Here is a 22,289-nt window from a genome sequence, read left to right on the forward strand (position 1 = left end):
AGTCAGCAGCTCGCTCTGGCACACACACCCTGCCTAAGAGTGGACTCATCATCCGCCCTGCCCACCTTTAAGGTGCGTCTTGGTAACCCAACAGGCTCTCCCCCAGCCCCTGGCAGGATATATGAGGCTCCACCATTAGTGCTCCCATCTTTCACATCTCAAGGAATTGCAACACAAAGAGCTGAGAGCAGAGCACTGAGGAAGGGGGGCGGAGAGAGCCAGGAGGGGGTGGTCACTGGGGTGGGGGCACAGCTCACCGAGGGCAAATGCGGCGAGGAAGGCGGTGATGACGCTGCTGGCACACAGCAACTCCACCTTTGCCACATCTAACTCCTCCCTAGACACAGCGCCCAGCAGCAGGGCGGCCATGGCAGCCAGGAGCCCCACGACGGTGGCCTGCACCTGTCAGGGCAGAAATCAGAAACGTGAGGAAAGGTGCCACTGACCACCATCACTCCTCCCTGCCTTTCACTCTGCCTCCTCTCTGACCTTGAGAGGTCAGTATGTCACTCACCACTACCTCTCGTCCCATACCCTAAAGTCTGCCAAGGGCCCCTCCAACCTGGGAAAAACAAAGACTAACACCTTGCTTCAATCCAACTCCCTTGAAAACTGTTGTTTTCCTGTTCTGCAACTAGCTCAAAGCTATCTTGCTTCAGGAAATCTTCATCTTCTACTCGGCCCTTAGCCAAAGGCCACCAGTCTCTTGCTTGTGGCTCCTCCCACAGCTCTAGGGAAAAGTGCTCTCTAGCTATACAGACAACCAATGTCCCCTGCAATGTGGAAACACTCCATGATCCACAGCTACACCTTGGAAGCCTCTGTGTACACTTTCCATCTCTCTCTCTGCCTTCCTTCCTTGGCACTTGCTCTGCATGCTGGTGCCCCCTTTCTCTACATTCTCCCCCATCCCAGCTGCAGTTCCCATTTCATCTTGGTGGGGACACATCTCTGCTGCTCACTCAGGCCAGTACATGATGTGTCCAGGTCTGAGTATCAATACTGGCACCTGTTATCAGTACAGTTGACCCTTCAACAACACAGGCATTGGGGCGCCGATGCAGGTGAAAACCTATGTATAACTTGCGACTCCCCCAGAACTTAACTACTAATAGCCTACTGTTGACCGGAAGCCTTACCCATAACATAAAGTCGATTAACACTATATTTTGTATATTATGTGTATTATATACTGTATCCTTACAGTTCAGTAAGCTAGAGAAGAGAAAATTAAAAAAATCATAAGGAATCATACATTGACAGTACTGTACTGAATCAACTCTGCATAGGGGCAGGCCTGCCCAGTTCAAACCTGTCTTGTCCAAGGGTCAACTGCAATTCAAATGTCTTTTATTTATTTACTTATTATTTTTTTATTCTTATGTTAATCCCCATACATTACATCATTAGTTTTAGATGTAGTGTTCCATGATTCATTGTTTGTGCATAACACCCAGTGCTCCATGCAGAATGTGCCCTCCTCAAATCCCACCACCAGGCTAACTCATCCTCCCACTCCCCTCCCCTCTAGAACCCTCAGTTTGTTTTTCAGAGTCCATCGTCTCTCATGGTTCGTCTACCACTCCGATTTCTCCCGCTTCATTCTTCCCCTCCTGCTACCTTCTTCTTCTTCTTTTTTTCTTTATATTGCATTATTTGTTTCAGAGGTACAGATCTGAGATTCAACAGTCTTGCACAATTCACAGCACTTACCAGAGCACATACCCTCCCCAGTGTCTATCACCCAGTCAGCCCATCTCTCCGATCCCACCCCCCCACTCCAGCAACCCTCATTTTGTTTCCTGCAATTAAGAATTCCTCATATCAGTGAGATCATATGATACATGTCTTTCTCTGTTTCACTTATTTCGCTCAACATAACACCCTCCAGTTCCATCCACGTCGTTGCAAATGGCAAGATCTCATTCCTTTTGATGGCTGCATAATATTCCATTGTGTACCACACAATGTGTACCACATCTTCTTTATCCATTCATCTGTCGATGGACATCTTGGCTCTTTCCACAGTTTGGCGAATGTGGACATTGCTGATATGAACATCGGGGTGCACGTACCCTTTTGGATCCCTACTTTTGTATCTTTGGGGTAAATACCCAGTAGTGGAATTGCTGGATCATATGGTAGCTCTATTTTCAACTTTTTGAGGAACCTCCATACTGTTTTCCAGAGTGGCTGCACCAGCTTGCATTCCTACCAACAGTGTAGGAGGGTTCCCCTTTCTCCGCATCCCCGCCAACATCTGTCGTTTCCTGACTTGTTAATTTTAGCCATTCTGACTGGTGTGAGGTGGTATCTCATTGAGGTTTTGATTTGGATTTCCCTGATGCCGAGCGATATTGAGCACTTTTTCATGTGTCTGTTGGCCATTTGGATGTCTTCTTTGGAAAAATGTCTGTTCATGTCTTCTGCCCATTTCTTGATTGGATTCTTTCTTCTTTGGGTGTTGAGTTTGATAAGTTCTTTATTGACTTTGGATACTAGCCCTCTATCTGATATGTCATTTGCAAATATCTTCTCCCATTCTGTCGGTTGTCTTTTGGTTTTGTTGACTGTTTTCTTTGCTTTGCAAAAGCTTTTTATCTTGATGAAGCCCCAATAGTTCATTTTTGCCCTTGCTTCCCTTGCCTTTGGTGTTGTTTCTAGGAAGAAGTTGCTTTGGCTGAGGTCAAAGAGGTTGCTGCCTGTGTTCTCCTTTAGGATTTTGATGGACTCCTGTCTCACATTGAGGTCTTTCAACCATTTGGAGTCTATTTTTGTGTGTGGTGTAAGGAAATGGTCCAGTTTCATTCTTCTGCATATGGCTATCCAATTTTCCCAACACCATTTGTTGAAGAGACTGTCTTTTTTCCATTGGACATTCGTTCCTGCTTTGTCAAAGATGAGTTGACCACAGAGTTGAGGGTCCAATTCTGGGCTCTCTATTCTGTTCCATTGATCTATGTGTCTGTTTTTGTGCCAGTGCCATACTGTCTTGATGATGACAGCTTTGTAATAGAGCTGGAAGTCCGGAATTGTGATGCCGCCAGCTTTGCTTTTCTTTTTCAACATTCCTCTGGCTATGCGGGGTCTTTTCTGGTTCCATACAAATTTTAGGATCATTTGTTCCATTTCTTTGAAAAACGTGGATGGTATTTTGATGGGGATTGCATTGAATGTGTAGATTGCTCTAGGTAGCATTGACATCTTCACAATATTTGTTCTTCAAATCCATGAGCATGGAATGTTTTTCCATTTCTTTGTGTCTTCTTCAATTTCTTTCATGAGTATTTTATAGTTTTCTGAGTACAGATCCTTTGCCTCTTTGGTTAGATTTATTCCTAGGTATCTTATGGTTTTGGGTGCAATTGTAAATGGGATCGACTCCTTAATTTCTCTTTCTTCTGTCTTGTTGTTGGTGTATAGGAATGCCACTGATTTCTGTGCATTGATTTTATATCCTGCCACTTTACTGAATTCCTGTATGAGTTCTAGCAGTTTTGGGGTGGAGTCCTTGGGGTTTTCCACATAAAGTATTATATCATCTGCAAAGAGTGAGAGTTTGACTTCTTCTTTTCCAACTTGGATGCTTTTGATTTCTTTTTGTTGTCTGCTGTGGCTAGGACTTCCAATACTATGTTGAATAGCAGTGGTGATAGTGGACATACCTGCCGCATTCCTGACCTTAGGGGGAAAGCTCTCCGTTTTTCCCCATTGAGAATGATATTCGCTGTAGGTTTTTCATAGATGGCTTTTATGATATTGAGGTATGTACCCTCTATGCCTATACTCTGAAGAGTTTTGATCAAGAAAGGATGCTGTACTTTGTCAAATGCTTTTTCTGCTTCTATTGAGAGGATTATATGATTCTTGTTCTTTCTTTTGTTAATGTATTGTATCACATTGATTGATTTGCGGATGTTGAACCAACCTTGCAGCCCAGGAATAAATCCCACTTGGTCGTGGTGAATAATCCTTTTAATGTACTGTTGGATCCTATTGGCTAGTATTTTGGTGAGAATTTTTGCATCCATGTTCATCAGGGATATTGGTCTGTAGTTCTCCTTTTTGATGGGGTCTTTGTCTGGTTTTGGAATCAAGGTAATGCTGGCCTCATAAAATGAGTTTGGAAGTTTTCCTTCCATTTCTATTTTTTGAAACAGTTTCAGAAGAATAGGTATTAATTCTTCTTGAAATGTTTGGTAGAATTCCCCTGGGAAGACATCTGGCCCTGGGCTTTTGTTTGTTGGGAGATTTTTGATGACTGCTTCAATTTCCTTAGTGGTTATAGGTCTGTTTAGGTTTTCTATTTCTTCCTGGTTCAGTTTTGGTAGTTCATACATCTCTAGGAATGCATCCATTTCTTCCAGGTTATCAAATTTGCTCGCATAGAGTTGCTCATAATATATTCTTATAATTGTTTGTATTTCTTTGGTGTTGGTTGTGATCTCTCCTCTTTCATTCATGATTTTGTTGATTTGGGTCATTTCTCTTCTCTTTTTGATCAGTCTGGCCAAGGGTTTATCAATCTTGTTAATTCTTTCAACGAACCAGCTCCTAGTTTCGTTGATCTGTTCTACTGTTCTTTTAGTTTCTATTTCATTGATTTCTGCTCTGATCTTTATTATTTCTCTTCTCCTGCTGGGTTTAGGCTTTATTTGCTGTTCTTTCTCCAGCTCCTTTAGGTGGAGGGTTAGGTTGTGTATTTGAGACCTTTCTTGTTTCTTGAGAAAGGCTTGTATTGCTATATACTTTCCTCTTAGGACTGCCTTTGCTGCATCCCAAAGATTTTGAATAGTTGTGTTTTCATTTTCATTGGTTTCCATGTATTTTTTAAATTCTTCTTTAATATCCTGGTTGACCCATTCATTCTGCAGTAGGATGCTCTTTAGCCTCCATGTATTTGAGTTCTTTCCGACTTTCCTCATGTGACTGAGTTCTAGTTTCAAAGCATTGTGGTCTGAAAACAAGCAGGGAATGATCCCAATCTTTTGGTACCAGTTGAGACCTGATTTATGACCTAGGATGTGATCTATTCTGGAGAATGTTCCATGGGCACTAGAGAAGAATGTGTATTCCGTTGCTTTGGGATGGAATGTTCTGAATATGTCTGTGAAGTCCATTTGGTCCAGTGTGTCATTTAAAGTCTTTATTTCCTTGTTGATCTTTTGCTTAGACGATCTGTCCATTTCAGTGAGGGGGGTGTTGAAGTCCCCCACTATTATTGTATTGTTGTCAATGTGTTTCTTTGCTTTTGTTATTAATTGCCTTATATAATTGGCTGCTCCCATGTTAGGGGCATAGATATTTACAATTGTTAGATCATCTTGTTGGATAGACCCTTTAAGTAGGATATAATGTCCTTCCTCATCTCTTATTACAGTCTTTGGTTTAAAATCTAATTTGTCTGATATAAGGATTGCCACCCCAGCTTTCTTTTCGTCTCCATTAGCATGGTAAATGGTTTTCCACCCCCTCACTTTCAATCTGGGGGTGTCTTTGGGTCTAAAATGAGTCTCTTGCAGACAGCATATCGATGGGTCTTGTTTTTTAATCCAGTCTGATAGCCTGTGTCTTTTGATTGGGGCATTTAGCCCATTTACATTCAGGGTAACTATTGAAAGATAGGAATTTAGTGCCATTGTATTGCCTGTAAGGTGACTGTTACCGCGTATTGTCTGTGTTCCTTTCTGGTCTATGTTGCTTTTAGGGTCTATCGTTGCCTAGAGGACCCCTTTCAAGATTTCTTGTAGGGCTGGTTTTGTGTTTGCAAATTCCTTTAGTTTTTGTTTGTCCTGGAAGCTTTTTATCTCTCCTTCAATTTTCAATGGCAGCCTAGCTGGATAGAGTATTCTTGGCTGCATATTTTTCTCATTTAGTGCTCTGAATATATCCTGCCAGTCCTTTCTGGCCTGCCAGGTCTCTGTGGATAGGTCTGTTGCCAATCTAATGTTTCTACCATTGTAGGTTACAGATCTCTTCTCCCGAGCTGCTTTCAGGATTTTCTCTGTCTGTGAGACTCGTAAGTTTTACTATTAGATGTCGGGGTGTTGACCTATTTTTATTGATTTTGAGAGGGATTCTCTGTGCCTCCTGGATTTTCATGCCTGTTTCCTTCCCCAAATTAGGGAAGTTCTCTGCTATAATTTGCTCCATTATACCTTCTGCCCCTCTCTCTCTTTCTTCTTCTGGGATCCCAATTATTCTAATGTTGTTTCGCCTTATGGTATCACTTATCTCTCGAATTCTGCCCTCGTGATCCAGTAGTTGTTTATCTTTTTCTCAGCTTCTTTATTTTCCATCATTTGGTCTTCTATATCACTGATTCTCTCTTCTGCCTCATTTATCCTAGCAGTTAGTGCCCCCATTTTGATTGCACCTCATTAATAGCCTTTTTTATTTCAACTTGGTTAGATTTTAGTTCTTTTACTTCTCCAGAAACGGTTTCTCTAATAACTTCCATAATTTTTTCAAGCCCAGCTAGTATCTTTAAAGTGATGATTCTGAACTCTAGATCTGACATCGTACTAATGTCCGTATTGAGTAGGTCCCTGGCAGTCGGTACTACCTCTTGTTGTTTTTGTTGAGGTGATTTTTTCCGTCTTGTTATTTTGTGCAGAGGAGAATAGATTAATGAGAGAACAAAATGCTAGCAGAGTAACAACGTCCCCAGAAAATATACTCTAAACAAATCAGAAAAGACCTGAAGCAGTGGAAAAAGAAACGGAAAGAGAGAAAAAAGAAAAAAAAAAGAAAAAGAAAAAGATAAAGATAAAAACAAACAAAACAAAACAACAACAACAAAAACCAGAATGTGATCAAATATGATCAGGTTGGTATACAGATCAGTGCCACACACTAGATTTGGGGTGAATTTTGGTCTTTTAGAAGGAAGTGCCTCCCAAAATTTTAAAGAAAAAAAACATATGTACAAAAATAAGGGTTGATATGATGAAGGGATGGAATATGACTGTAAAGATGGGAATTAAAAAATTTTATAAAAGGAATTGATAAGAAGTTGTTTGAAAAAAGAAAGAAGAGGATTTAAAAAAAGAGAAAAAAGAGAAAAAAAAGGGAGAGAATGTGATCAGGCAGGGGAGTAGAAAAAACCATATACTAGAGATTTAGGGTATATTTTAATCTGTTAGAATAAACTATCTCAAAATTTTAAAGAGAGAACAACTTATATATATATGCCAAAAATACGGGTAACTACTATGAAGGGATATAATATGACTCTAAAAATGAAAAATAAAAATGTTTTTTAAAAAAAGGGATTGATAAGACATTGGTTGAAAAAGAGAAAATGAAAAATTCAAAAAAAAAAAAAAGACAATTAAAAAAAATTAACTTTGAAAGACTAAAGAATCATGGTAAAAAAGCCATGAATTCTATGTGCAGTATTCCCCTAGTGCTGGAGTTCTGCCATTCTCATTGATCGGTAGACTTGGTCTTGGCTAGCTGTTCTCGCTGATCTTCTGGGGAGGGGCCTGTTGCCGTGGTTTCCAAATGTCTTTGCCAGAGGTGGAATTGCCCCGCCCTTGCCCCCTCCTGGCTAAGTAATCTGCTCGGGTTTGCTCTCCGGAGCTTTTGTTCCCTGCAAGCTTTCCGTACAGCTTTGGAGGCGGAGAGAGAAAATGGCGGCCTCCCAATCTCTGCCTCAGAGGAGCCGAGAATTCGGGCCCTGCTCCTCAGTGAGCCCCCAGAGAAAAGCCATCAGTCACTCCCGTCTCCCCAGTCTCCAGCCTCACTCCGTGCTCACCTGGCCTGTGACCGCGCGTTTCTATCTCCGGCGCCCGACCCCATGTGGAGTCTCCAAACCCAGCAGATCCCTGCGGTGCACTCCCTCGCCGCTCCCCCCAGGGGAGGAAGGTGAGTCTCCCCAGATCTGCCGCTTGTTGGGTCCCTGCTGGAGGAGCAGTGGTCCAACTGTGCCGCGGATCACAGTTTATGGCAACCCCAAGCTGAGAGCCTGCGCCTGGGCTCCGTCTCTGCAGCCGGCTTCCCTGCTCCGTTACCTGGGAGCTCTGCCACACTCAGGCACCCCCAGTCTTTCTGTGACCCCGAGGGTCCTGAGACCACACTGTCCCGGAGGGTTCCACCCCCCGCTTAGCCACCAGAGTGATGTCCCTCAGCGGAGCAGACTTTTAAAAGTTCCGATTTTGTGCTCCGTGGTTCTATCACTTGCCAGAAGCGGCCGACGGAGGCCCGTCCCCCGCCGTCTATCCTCCCGAATATTGCCTCGGATTCACTTCTCCACATGTCCTACCTTCCAGAAGGTAGTCGCTTTTCTGATGAGAGAGTTGTTGCTATTCTTTTCTTCGATCTCCTGTTGAGTTTGTAGGTGTTCAGAATGGTTTGATCCCTATCCAGCTGAATTCCTGAGAGGAGACGAAATCCAGGTCTCCTAATCCTCCGCCATCTTGCTCTGCCCCCCCCCGCAATTCAAATGTCTTAATGGAAATGGAAACATGTTGTGTTATTAAAGAAGGCTGAATAAACAGAGAACTCTACCATATACATGGATGAAAAATGCTCCCCAAGTTAACCTATATAATTCCAATCAAAGTCCCAACAAGCTTCTTCATGGCACTTGACAACTCATCTTAAGTTTTACAAAGATGAGTAGATGTGCAAGAGTAGCCAAGACAATTTGAGAAAAAAGATCAAGAGGGAGTTTTGGCACATTCATTATCAATACGTAGTTTTAAGGCTATAGTAATTAAAACATGGTGGTATTGGCAGAGAAATAGATCAGCAGGACAGACTGGTGTCCACGAATAGTATCATGAATACATGAAAATTTAATATATAAAAATTTAATAAAGATAAAGGTGGCATTTCAAATCACTATGGAATGGGTGGATACTGAATAAACAGGGAAAGGGAAAGCAGGCATCTGTCTGGGGGGAGAAAATATATTTCTACTTTATACGTGCACGCACATACACACACCACTAAACGTAAAACCTCAAGTGTAAAACAGGAGAAAAAATAGGAAAGTATGTTTCAGATTTTGGATTAGAAAGGGACTCCTTCTGAAGATATAACATGTAAAACCTATAAAGAAAAATAGAGATAAATGTATATAAATCTAAGTATGACTTCTATATGATACCAGAAATTCAAAGATGGAGAGACAGCTGGAGAAAATATCTCCAGCATTTACAACTAATAAAGCATTAGTGATCAAAATAAACCAATGGCAACTTTTTAAAAAAGACAACCTGAAAGAAAAATGTACAAGGGGTATGGATAGACAATTCACAGAAAAGGAAATACAAATGGCTAAGAAACACACAAAAATGTGACCAACTTCCTGAATAATCAGGAAAATTTAAAATAAAATCCCAATTTGATAGTAGGTATCTTATTTCTTTGTAACTGACGTTGGTCTTCCTCTACTAAAAGGTCAGTGCCATCTCTGCAGGTGCTCAGCCCTCATCTGTGCTCATCCAATCAATGAATGAATTAATGGATGGGCTACACTATTTTTATCCATCAGACTAGGTAAAATTAAAATTTAAAAGGCTGATAACATAAGATACACATTGACAAATATATGGGGAAATGGTTCTCTTATACATAGATGTGATAAAATTGGTACAAGATTTTGGGGGGAGGGGATTTGGTTACTTTATGATCTAGCATTTTCCCAGGAAAACATTTGCACATGTGAACAAAGAGCCACAAAATAATGATAATGATGACTGGAGCTGATATTTACTGACTGCTTACTATCTGCTATTCTCAGTGATTTTCATTCATTAAGTCACTCTTAAAAGTACAAGTAACAGAATTATATGTCCAGTACAATACTTCTAATGCTTAAAAAACACAGAAAGTTGTATCATATATTGTCTATGGACACATACATATATACGGTAAATGCAGAAAGTCACTCAGAAGAATACTTTCAATGATGGTGAGGTTACGGAGAAACTAATAACAGAAATATTAATACTGGTCTATTATTTGATACTAAGAATTCAAGTATTTTATAATCCTTTTGGAAAAAAATCTAGAACTTCAAATTGTTCATACCTTGTGAACTTGTGGGAACTTCTCTTAAGAAATTCATGCAAAATAATTTCATTGCAGTATAATTTATCGAGTAGAAGCATACGAACAATTGCAGGTGCACCCTCGTGGTGACAGTCGAAAGAAGTGGAACAGGGCTGAGTCCGGACAGTTGGCATTGGCCCTGCCAGACCAGCTCTTCGTGCTTAGGCCCTACCAGTTGTTAAATATCACTCTTGGGTATATTTGTGATAGAATACAAAGTTATTAAAAAGTTCAATTATGAAATTTATTGTACCACTTGTGATTCAATGTTAAGCTTTTTAAAAAAGGGGGAAGACAAAATTATATCCATGCTATGATCAGGACAATGTGCCAAGCCAGTGCCTGGCCCAGAGTGGGATTTAATGAATGTTTGTTGAGAATCAATCATGTGGAAATGTGCATGCATATGGACAAGGACTTGGTGACTTGTAGCTGAGGCATTTATAACCTGTCCCTTGTCAGACCCTCTGTTAAGGGCATCACGAGCATCTCATTTAATCTCCGAAGCTCTTCAGCCACAGGCTGGGGTCCTGGCCCACGTGACTCAGCTCAAGTGGGGAAGGCAGACATCTAAACACAGAATTGCAACCAGGGCAGCCCCAGCAGCTTGTACAAGCCCTGGAGAGTACCCAGTATCGGGCTGGAACTGACTGGAGCTTCACTGCCAGAAGAACAGGAAGAGAAAGGACATTCCAAGGAGAGACAACCACATATGCAAAGGCAGCAGGGATGGGGGACAGGAGACTGCAGGAGGACAGGACCAGGCCAGGAGTGCCTCTGGGCTAGGCCCACACTTGGACAAGAAGAAGCAACAAAGGAGCCTCAGGAGGAGGACACCTGATCAGCTTTAGGATTTAGAAAAGGTCACTCAGGTGGCCATGCAGAGGAGAGCCGGACAGGAAGAAGCCTGGGGCAGTGAGAACAGTGAAAAGGTTTGTAGTCAGTGAGGTCAGAGACCAAGAGGCCAAGGCAAGGAGAAGGAGAAGCAGGTCTGATTCAAGCACAGCTCAGACGCAGACTCCTCAGGACTGGACAGAAGGATAAGGAGCAGAGAAATGCTGAGGGTGACTTGGTCTCTAGCTTGATTAATGGGCACAGCGACCATGATTGGGAGATTACCACATGCTGGCCAGGTGTCACAGTCTTCCATGATTGAAACCTCACAGTGGCCCATCTTATAGATAAGGTGAGGTGACTTGCCCAAGGGCCTCCAGCTGGTCGACCCCCAGAATGAGCTTTCAACCATCAAACTCTTCAGGGTTGGGGACTTCACAAGAAGTGAGTGTGAGGAGAGGAGGTGATGAGGCCAGATCTGTCTAAGCTGTTTTGTGGATGCTTCTGCTACAGGTAGATGGAGATACCCAGTGGAGAGCTAGAAACAGGGGCTCTGGAACCCAGGTGAGAGGTAAAGTGGGTATCCTCCTAATTTGATGGACAGCGAGATACAGCTAAGCAAGTCTTGTGTGTCCTGCCCAAGGCCACCCAGTTGATAAATGATAGCCTTAACTCCAGGCCTGTCTGATCTCAGAGTCCAGGTTCTTTGTGTGGCCATAGGCTGCCCCCAGCCAGAGAAGCCCAGAAGGTTCTGGATGAAGCCATTCCTCTCTTACCTTGAGCCAATCTCTTCCCAGTCTCCCCCCTGCCCTGGGCCTCCTGACTCTAATACTCTGAGACTGCTAGAATGAGAACTTAGCCCAACTAGGGTCTGCTAGAAGGAGGTACAAATTTGAACGAGCATGAAGCATTTAAGAGACAAAGGCATGGGGAGCGGGGTGTCCTGCAAAGTCTGAGAAAGAACAGGCTGAGAGGCAGGAGTGCAGCCACGGAGGAACCTCCAGGCAGGAAGAATAGCAGATGCTCCAGAGAGAATAAGTAGGATCACATGTATGAGGCAATCAGAGGGTATACCAATTAGGATGTCAGTGACCTTGGCAAGCACAGCTTGGGTCAAGATAGTGGGAAGAGAAAGCTGTTAGCTCTGTCCAGGCTATGAGAAAGAGGAGCGAGCAAGTACAGGTGAATCTTTCAATAAGCCTGTCTTGAAAAGAAGGGGCTGGGGGCACTGGAGGGACCTTGGGTTCTCAGAAGAGGCATCTACTTTCAGGTGGACATGCTGGTACCCTATAGCTGGGCTGAGCCTCCAGCTGCCACATGGGTGTGGTCTGGTGGGTGCAGGGTGGATGGGTGGCCCATTCCCCAAGTTCAGTCCGGAGTGCACGGACAAAGGCTTACTTAGTCTTCAGCCTTCCTACATGGAGCAGGCCTGGCTGCAGATTCAAAAGCAGGGAGGAGATTCAGCAATCGGACAAAGGGGAGAGTCACCTGAATGAGGGCGAGGTTACTGCTGATAACTCTGTGCTGCTCCTGGGGATCATCAATTTGTCCAGTGTTGGCCTAGGATGGAGAGAAAAGGACAAAGGGTAAGTCTGGGTAGTCACAAAGCCAGGCCAAGCCTTCCTGGAAAAGGCAGTCTCTCAGGACAGAAATCAGCAAATATCATTTCATTGATATTAGAACAAATTATTCTGCCCAGCTTTCAAAACTGACTGGGGGTGGGAAAGGTAAGGACCCAAGTCCCTTTGAGAATAAGATAGTGTCATAGACCATCTCGCCCATGCTCAAGTATGCAAGCACACAGAGATAAGTGTCACCAACAGTTTCAGGGCCACCTGACTCTAAAGCTCAGCCACAGGTAGCATGGGAAGGACTTCTGCTGGGAAGCTGGCTTATGCCCTCAGCCAAGTCTTTGGCCACATTGTCCCCAACACCTACAATTCCCTACTCCCCCTTCCAGCAAGTCACATCTCAGATGACCACTAACCACCCCAACATGACCTCTGCAAATCATCCTATTTAAGAAATGCTCAAGTCCTTCTCTTAGGATAAAAAAACAAGATCTGAAATACGATTTTCTCCTTTAAAAATGGTAATCAGCTCCTAACTTCATAGTACTTACCAGCAAAATTCAAGATGTAGATAAATGAATTTTCCTAGCTCCTTTGTACTGAGTTCATTAAGTTCCTGAACTCCAAGGGAAAAATGGAGTTACTTTTCATGAACAAATAAGGGGATGCTTTTGTTTTCAGCATGATGGACACCTTGGATGCAGCATGGAACAATCATACAGCCCCAGGTGACTCCTTCACAAAGGTAGACCAATACCCACCACAGGGGTGCTCACAGGGACAAGGAACTAAGGTGGAGCAGAACACAGTTACACAGCCTGCCGTGTGCCGAACATGTGAGGCCAACAGGCTCGCTGCCCCCCTCTGCTCCTCAATGCACTAGGTGCTCACTGGACTCAATGTGCCCATTTGCTGTTTCCTATCGATCAGCCAACTCGAACCCTGGTACTCATCAGATAAGGGATGCTACTGGCCCATGACCCCTGAGTATGAATTAGAAAGGCATTCCTTCCTCAAGATGTTGTATTTCCAAGCTGAGGCTGAACAGGAAAGGGAGTGATGCCAAGAGGTGCAGGAGGAGGAGTGGTTGGCTGGGGAGCTTGAAGACCTTGTAGAGATGAGGGAGGAAGAGCACCAGAGGGAAGGAAGCTGTGAGAAGAGGTGGGATGTGAAGTCAATAGGATTTTGGAGCATGTGTAAGCATTTCAAGGCCAGGTGAGGGGCCTGGGCAGCTGAGGTGGAATGGAGGTGAAGGTCACTGGAGATGAAGCCATCCAAAAATTGGGAGGCTTGGGTTTGGGATGAGTTATCCATGTGGATGCTGAGACAGTGTAGGATGGTGGTGGGATGTGGTGTGAAGATCATTAAATGGTCCATTTTCCAGAACTGTGGGGAACTGACCAAGCCAGTAAAAGCAGGAAGGAAGCAGGGCAAGATGGTGAGGACCAGGCCAGCAGGATAAACCACGGGGAGCGGGCCCTGGGGGACAGGTCTCCATCAAGGTAGATGGACACTGCTCTACTCTGGAATGGCAGTCCCAGAGATGTAGGGTAAGAGCTGGAGCAACAAAGCCAGTCCAAGGACAGGCTCGGTGGCTTTTTGCTAAGAATGCAAAAAGAAAATCAGTGGGAAGGTGGGGCATCTATTATAGAGACCAACTTAGAGAGTCCCGCATTGGGCTCCCTGCTCAGCAGGCAGTATGCCTCTCCCTCTGCCTCCCCCTCTGGCTTGTGCTCTCTCTCTTGCTTTCTCTCTCTCTCTCAAATAAATCAAATCTAAAAAAAAAGGTAATGAGACTTCCATCAGTAACACTGAACACAAGAAGACACTGAAAACATACCTCAGTACTGAAGAAAAATAACTATGAACCATGCATTCTGTAAGCAACCAGGCTGGCATTCAAATGTGAGGATAAATGTGAGCATTGTCAAGCTGCAAATGTCCAAAAAATTTACTTCCAACAAATCTTACCTGAAACAATTACTGGAAGATACACTAAAATAAAACGAAAAGTAAATTTAAAAGAAAACTGAGGGAGAGTGATATCGGCAAGATGGAAGACTAGGAATCTCCAGGCCCTCTTCCTCCAGTGAAAACCCAAAGTAAACAACAGACTGACCAAATCAGCTTTGTGAGAGCTCTAGAAACCAGTTATGGATCTGTAAAACCAAGTGAGTGCTCAACCAAGAAAAACCCACACTCAAAACAGTAGACAATTCCAGTGTTTTTGCTTATCCTTGCCCTACTCCCTCCTCTGTGCAGAGCAGTACAGTGTTTGGTCCCTCTCTCAGGACAGAAGGGAAACAGTGGAATAGTCTGCACCATCCTGACTTGCCTGGAGGCTACCTGAGGGACTGGTTTCTGTTTTGCCTGACTTGGAGATCAGAAGGAGGAAGGTGGCATAGTTTGGATATCAGTTTGCAGGCCACCAAAACCAGTGGTGGGTGCTGGATACAGTACAGCTGCAGGGAACTGCAGGCCCATGCGTGCCTCGAGCAAAGAATATGGTCAGAAGAATACAATAATACATCTAAGGCCCCAAGGAGAAGCAGGGCTGGGCTTTTTAGGTTAATCAAGACATTTAATAGCAGCCCTGTGTGCTGAATTGGGTTGGAAAGAAAAGCACATACACAGGTCCAAGGAAGACACATGCCCAGAAAAGGCCTGAAAAGACTTTAAGCCTTCACACCAGACTGATAAGTGACGGTCTTCCTCTTTATGGAGCAAGTCTGCAAAGACTGGGAGAGGTGGCTATTTTCTCAAATGCCATTTTTTTGACAAAAGATGACAAGGCAGACAAAGAAACAGGGAAACATGATCCATTCAAAGGAACAAGATAAGTCTACAAAAACTAACCCTAAAGAAACAAAAGATTTGGACTTATCTGAAAAAGCCTTTAAAACAACTGTGTTAAATATGCTCAATGAACTAAAGGAGGACATGGATAGAGATCTAAAGGGAATCGGGAAAAGATGTATGAGCAAAATGAGAACATCTACAAAGAGCAATTATGCACCTCTAGGAATGCATCCATTTCTTCCAGATTATCAAATTTGCTGGCATATAGTCGCTCATAATGTGTTCTTATGATTGTTTGTATTTCTTTGGTGTTGGGTTGTGATCTCTCCTCTTTCATTCATGATTTTATTTGAGTCATTTCGCTTTTCTTTTAGATAAGTCTGGCCAGGGGTTTATCAGTCTTCTTAATTCTTTCAAAGAACCAGCTCCTAGTTTCATTGATCTGTTCTACTGTTCTTTTGGTCTCTATTTCATTGATTTCTGCTCTAATCTTTATTATTTCTCTTCTCCTGCTGGGTTTAGGCTTTATTTGCTGTTCTTTCTCCAGCTCCTTTAGGTGTAGGGTTAGGTTGTGTATTTGAGACCTTTCTTGTTTCTTGAGAAAGGCTTGTAGTGCTATACACTTTCCTCTTAGGACTGCCTTTGCTGCATCCCAAAGATTTGGAAGAGTTATGTTTTCATTTTCATTTCTTTCCATGAATTTTTTAAATTCTTTAATTTCCTGGTTGACCCATTCATTCTTCAGTAAGATGTTCTTTAGCCTCCATGTATTTGAGTTCTTTCTGACTTTCCTCTTGTGATTGAGTTCTAGTTTCAAAGCATTGTGGTCTGAAAATAGGCAGGGAATAATCCCAATCTTTTGGTACCAGCTGAGACCTGATTTGTGGCCTAAAATGTGATCTATTCTGGAGAATGTTCCATGGGCACTAGAGAAGAATGTGTATTCCGTTGCTTTGGGATGGAATATTCTGAATATATCTGTGAAGTCCATTTGGTCCAGTGTGTCATTTAAAGTCCTTATTTCCGGAAAGGAAATATGGCGGAGGAGTAGGGGACCCTATTTCAACTAGTCCCTGGAATTGAGCTGGATATCTACCAGACCACTCTGAGCACCCATGAAACAAGCCGGAGATGTAAGAAGATCTGGATCTTTATAAGCAGAATATTGCAGGCGGTTGGTTCTGAGGTATGAAGCGGGGAGCCCTGATTCTGTGGGCAGCCCTGATTCCGCAGGCAGATATAGGACGATAAATGGCAGTGGGAGGGTACCTGGCCGTAGGGATCCTACATCGCCGATGAGCGACAGCCTCGCGTGCTGCGGACGGGGCACACACTCGCAGACCGGTAGCGGCAGGGAAAGGATGTTAGGGCAGCCCCTGGGGCGGAAACCCGGATTGGGGTTGCACAGGCGAACTGAGAGTGGCTGATGGTTTTATTAGCACAAAGGACAGAGACGTGCCCCGACCTGGAGGCAGGACTGGGGGCACTGTGAAGGGGCGCACAACCCAGGATGCTGCAGTTTATACCGGCACGGACAGAAACGGAGACAGAGTGGCCTGGAGAGCTCAATGAAGAACAGACTGTGCTCTCTCTGCTCTGAGGCAGAGGGTTGGAAACGGTCTCTTTTGCTCTGACTCGGAGAAGAGATGCAGGAAGCCACAGGGAAAGCCGCCAGAGAACAAAAGCCCCCAAAATTGATTCCCATCGAGCCCATCCTCTGCCACGGGGGGCAGAGCAACTCCACCCGAACAGGGTTGCCTGAGTAACAGCGCGGCAGGCCCCTCCCCCAGAAGACAGGCTGGGAAAACAAGACACCAGCAAACCTAAGGTCCCAAGAAAACAGGTGCATCTTGCTTGGGTTCTGGTCAATAATTTGGACTCTATACATTCCCTCAACCACCCGTCAACAGAATGACTAGGAGGAGGAACCCCCAAAATAGGAAAGACTCAGAGATTATGACTTATGCCTCAGATTTACAAATGGATGCAGATATAACCAAGATGTCGGAGATGGAATTCAGGCTAGCAATTGTGAAGACAATGGCTAAAATGGAAAAATCAATTAATGGCAACATAGAGTTTCTAAGCGCAGAAATGAAAGCTGAATTGGGAGAATTTAAAAATGCTATTAATGAGATCCAATGCAATCTAGATAATCTAACAGCTAGGGTAAGTGAAGCAGAAGAACAAATAAGTGACCTGGAAGACAATATAATAGATAAAAAGGGAAAAGAGGAGGCCAGGGAAAAACAACTCAGAATCCATGAAAATAGAATGACAAGAATAAGTGACACCATAAAGCGTTCCAATGTCAGAAAAATTGGAATCCTGGAGGGAGTGGAGAGAGAGAGAGGACTAGAAGATGTATTTGAGCAAATCATAGCTGAGACCTTCCCTAATCTGGGGAATGAAATAAACGTTCACGTCCTAGAGGCAGAGAGGACCCCTCCCAAGATGAAGGAAAACAGGCCAACACCCCGGCATGTAATAGTAAAACTCGCAGATCTTAGAAATACGGAAACCCTCTTAAGGGCAGTTAGGAGGAAGAGATTCCTTACATACAGAGGGAGGAACATCAGAATAATGTCAGAGCTATCCATAGAGACCTGGCAAGCCAGAAAGGCCTAGCAAGACATATTCAGGGTACTAAATGAGAAGAACATGCAGCCAAGAATATTTTATCCAGCAAGGCTGTCATTTAGAATGGATGGAGAGATGCAGAGCTTCCATCACTGGAAGAAGTGGAAAGAATATGTGACCACTAAGCCAGCCCTGCAAGAAATATTAAGGGGGGATATATAAAAGGAGAAAGACCCTAAGAGTGATCTACAACAGAAATTTACAGGGACAATCTATAAAAACGTCTTCACAGGGCGCCTGGGTGGCTCAGTCGGTTAAGCGACTGCCTTCGGCTCAGGTCATGATCTTGGAGTCCCGGGATCAAGTCCCGCATCGGGCTCCCTGCTCGGCAGGGAGTCTGCTTCTCTATCTGACCCTCCTCCCTCTTATGCTCTCTGTATCTCATTCTGTCTCAAATAAATAAATAAAATAAAATCTTAAAAAAAAAAAAAAACAAACATCTTCACAGGCAACATGATGATGATAAATTCATATCTTTCAGTAATCACTCTCAACGTGAATGGCCTAAACGCTCCCATAAAACGGCACAGGGCTGCAGATTGGATAAAAAGACAGGACCCATCCATATGCTGTCTACAAGAGACTCATTTTGAACCTAAAGATACAACCAGACTGAAAGTGAATGGATGGAGATCCATCTTCCAAGCCAGCGGACCTGAAAAGAAAGCTGGAGTAGCAATTCTTATATCAGACAAATTAGATTTTAAACTAAAGTCTGTAATTAGAGACACAGAATGACACTATATCATTCTTAAAGGGTCTATCCAACAAGAAGGTCTAACAATTGTAAATATCTATGCCCACAACATGGGAGCAGCCATCTACATAAGCCAACTGTTAACCAAAATAAAGAGTCATATTGATAACAATACGTTAATTGTAGGAGACCTCAATACTCCACTCTCAGCAATAGACAGATCATCTAAGCAGAAAATCAACAAGGAAACAAGAGCTTTGAATGATACATTGGACTAGATGGACCTCATAGATATTTATAAAACATTCCACCCTAAAACAAGAGAATACTCATTCTTCTCGAGCATGCATGGAACTTTCTCCAGAATAGACCACATACTGGGTCACAAATCAGGTCTCAACCGATACCAAAAGATTGAGATTATTCCCTGTATATTCTCAGACCACAATGCTTTGAAACTGGAAATCAATCACAAGAAAAAATTTGGCATAAATTCAAACACTTGGAAGCTAAAGACCACTCTGCTCAAGAATGTTTGGGTCAACCAGGAAATCAAAGAACTTACACAATTCATGGAAACCAATGAGAATGAAAACACATTGGTCCAAAATCTATGGGATACTGCAAAGGCAGTTCTAAAGGGGAAATACATAGCCATCCAAGCCTCACTCAAAAAAATAGAAAAATCCCGAATTCACCAACTAACTCTACACCTTAAAGAACTAGAAAAAAGCAACAAACGATGCCTAAGCCATGCATTAGAAGAGAAATAATTAAAATCAGAGCACAGATCAATGGATTAGAAACCAGAAACACAGTAGATCAGATCAATGAAACTAGAAGTTGGTTCTTTGAAAGAATTAATAAGATTGATAAACCACTGGCCAGACTTATCCAAAAGAAAAGAGAAAGGACCCAAATTAATAAAATTGAGTGAAAGGGGAGAGATCACGACTAACACCAAGGAAATAGAAACAATTATTAGAAATTATTACCAACAACTATATGTCAGTAAATTGAGCAATCTGGATGAAATTGAGGCATTCCTGGAAACCTACAAGCTGCCAAGACTGAAACAGGAAGAAATTAACAACCTGAATAGGCCAATAACCAGGAATGAGATTGAAGCATGGATGAAAAACCTCCCAAAAAACAAGAGACCACGGCCAGATAGATTCCCTGGGGAATTCTACCAACATTCAAAGAAAAAATAATGCCTATTCTACTGAAGCTGTTTCCAAAAATAGAAACAGAAGGAAAACTTCCAAACTCATTCTATGAGGCCAGCATTACCTTAATCCCCAAACCAGGCAAAGACCCCATCAAAAAGGAGAATTTCAGACCGATATCCCTGATGAATATGGATTCCAAAATCCTCAACAAAATCCTAGCTAATAGGATCCAACAATACATTAAAAGGATCATCCACCATGACCAAGTGGTATTTATCCCCGGGATGCAAGCATGGTTCAACATTCACAAATCAATCAATGTGATAGAACACATTAATAAGAGGAGGGAGAAGAACCATAGGGTCCTCTCAATTGATGCAGAAAAAGCATTTGACAAAATACAACATCCTTTCCTGATTAAAACTCCTCAGAGTTTAAGGATAGAGGGAACATTCCTCAAGTTCATAAAATCCATCCATGAAAAACCCACAGCGAATATCATCATTGATCAGAAAAAGCTGAGAGCCTTTCCCTTAAGATCAGGAACACATCAAGGATGCCGACTCTTGCCACTATTGTTCATAGTACTAGAAGTCCTAGAAACAGGAATCAGACAACAAAAAGAAATAAAAGGTATTCAAATTGGCAAAGAAGAAGTCAAGCTCTCTCTTTTCGCAGACGACATGATACTTTATGTGGAAAACCCAAAAGATTCCACCCCCAAATTACTAGAACTCATCCAGCAATTCAGTAATGTGGCAGGATACAAAATCGATGCACAGAAGTCAGTTGCTTTCTTATACACCATGCAACTGTAGAAAGAGAAATTAGAGAAACGATTCCATTTACAATAGCACCAAAAACCATAAGATACCTCGGAATAAACCTAACCAAAGAGGTAAAGGATCTATACTCTAGAAACTACAGAACACTCATGAAGGAAATCGAAGAAGACACAAAAAGATGGAAAAACATTCCATGTTCATGGATCGGAAGAATAAACATTGTTAAAATGTCTACACTACCCAGAGCAATCTATACCTTCAATGCCATCCCAATCAAAATTCCAATGACATTTTTCAAAGTGCTGGAACAAACAATCCTAAAATTTTTATGGAATCAGAAAAGACCCCGAATTGCCAAGGAAATGTTGAAAAAGGAAAACAAAGCTGGGGGCATCACGCTGTCTGATTTCAAGCTATATTACAAAGCTGTGATCACCAAGACAGCATGGTACTGGCACAAAAACAGACATACAGACCAATGGAACAGAATAGAGAACCCAGATATGTACCCTCAACTCTATGGTCAAATAATCTTCGACAAAGCAGGAAAAAACATGCAATGGAAAAAAGACAGTCTCTTCAATAAATGGTGCTGGGAAAATTGGACAGCCACATGCAGAAGAATGAAACTCAACCATTCTCTAACACCAGTCACAAAGATAAACTCAAAGTGGATGAAAGACCTCAATGTGAGACAGGAATCCATCAAAATCATAGAGGAGAACATAGGCAGTGACCTCTTTGACATCGGCCACAGCAACTTCTTTCAAGATACATCTCCAAAAGCTAGTGAAACAAAAGCAAAAATGAACTTTTGGGACTTCATCAGGATAAAAAGTTTCTGCACAGCAAAGGAAACAGTCAACAAAATAAAGAGGCAACCCACAGAATGGGAGAAGATATTTGCAAATGACATTACAGATAAAGGGCTGGTATCCAAAATCTATAAAGAACTTCTCAAACACAACACCCAAAAAACAAGTCAAAAGTGGGCAGAAGAGATGAACAGACACTTCTCTGAAGAAGACATACAAATGGCTAACAGACACATGAAAAAATGTTCATCATCATTAGCCATCAGGGAAATCCAAATCAAAATCACACTGAGATACCACCTTACACCAGTTAGAATGGCAAAAATGGACAAGGAAAGAAACAACAAATGTTGGAGATGTTGTGGAGAAAGGGGAACCCTCTTACACTGTTGGTGGGAATGCAAGTTGGTACAGCCACTTTGGAAAACAGTGTGGAGGTTCCTCAAAAAGTTAAAAATAGAGCTGCCCTAGGACCCAGCAATTGCACTACTGGGTATTTACCCCAAAGACACAGATGTAGTGAAAAGAAGGGCCATATGCACCCCAATGTTCATAGCAGCAATGTCCACAATAGCCAAACTGTGGAAAGAGCCGAGATGCCCTTCAACAGATGAATGGATAAAGAAGATGTGGTCCATATATACAATGGAATATTACTCAGCCATCAGAAAGGATGAATACCCAACTTTTACATCAACATGGATGGGACTGGAGGAGATTATGCTAAGTGAAATAAGTCAAGCAGAGAAAGTCAATTATCATATGGTTTCACTTATTTGTGGAACATAAGGAATAGCATGGAGGACATTAGGTGAAGGAAGGGAAAAATGGGGGGCGGCGGGAATTGGAGGGAGAGATGAACCATGAGAGACTATGGACTCTGAGAATAAAACAGGGTTTTAGAGGGGAGGGGT

The 22,289-nt window shown here is 42.8% G+C and overlaps 1 protein-coding gene across 11 annotated transcripts in view; it reads right to left on the reverse strand.

Annotated features, from left to right (window-relative positions):
- The window catches only part of SLC41A3 (solute carrier family 41 member 3), a 108,958-nt gene that overhangs the window by 27,992 nt on the left and 58,677 nt on the right, over positions 1–22,289 (reverse strand). For 9 of the 11 annotated variants that reach the window (XM_064590846.1, XM_064590856.1, XM_064590865.1 and 6 more), the window contains 3 exons: positions 12,385–12,456; positions 8,267–8,326; positions 258–402 (listed from right to left, as the gene is read on the reverse strand). In XM_064590846.1, coding sequence (XP_064446916.1) covers positions 258–402; positions 8,267–8,326; positions 12,385–12,456 — 277 coding nt within the window. The remainder of the gene's footprint in view (positions 1–257; positions 403–8,266; positions 8,327–12,384; positions 12,457–22,289) is intronic. The other 2 variants (XM_064590866.1, XM_064590850.1) reach the window with 1 other exon arrangement.

The sequence above is a fragment of the Mirounga angustirostris genome, unplaced genomic scaffold (genome assembly GCF_029215605.1).
Source record: "Mirounga angustirostris isolate CCGP_5_RB_7025 unplaced genomic scaffold, mMirAng1.0.hap1 SCAF_1, whole genome shotgun sequence".
Taxonomy (NCBI): Eukaryota; Metazoa; Chordata; class Mammalia; order Carnivora; family Phocidae; genus Mirounga; species Mirounga angustirostris.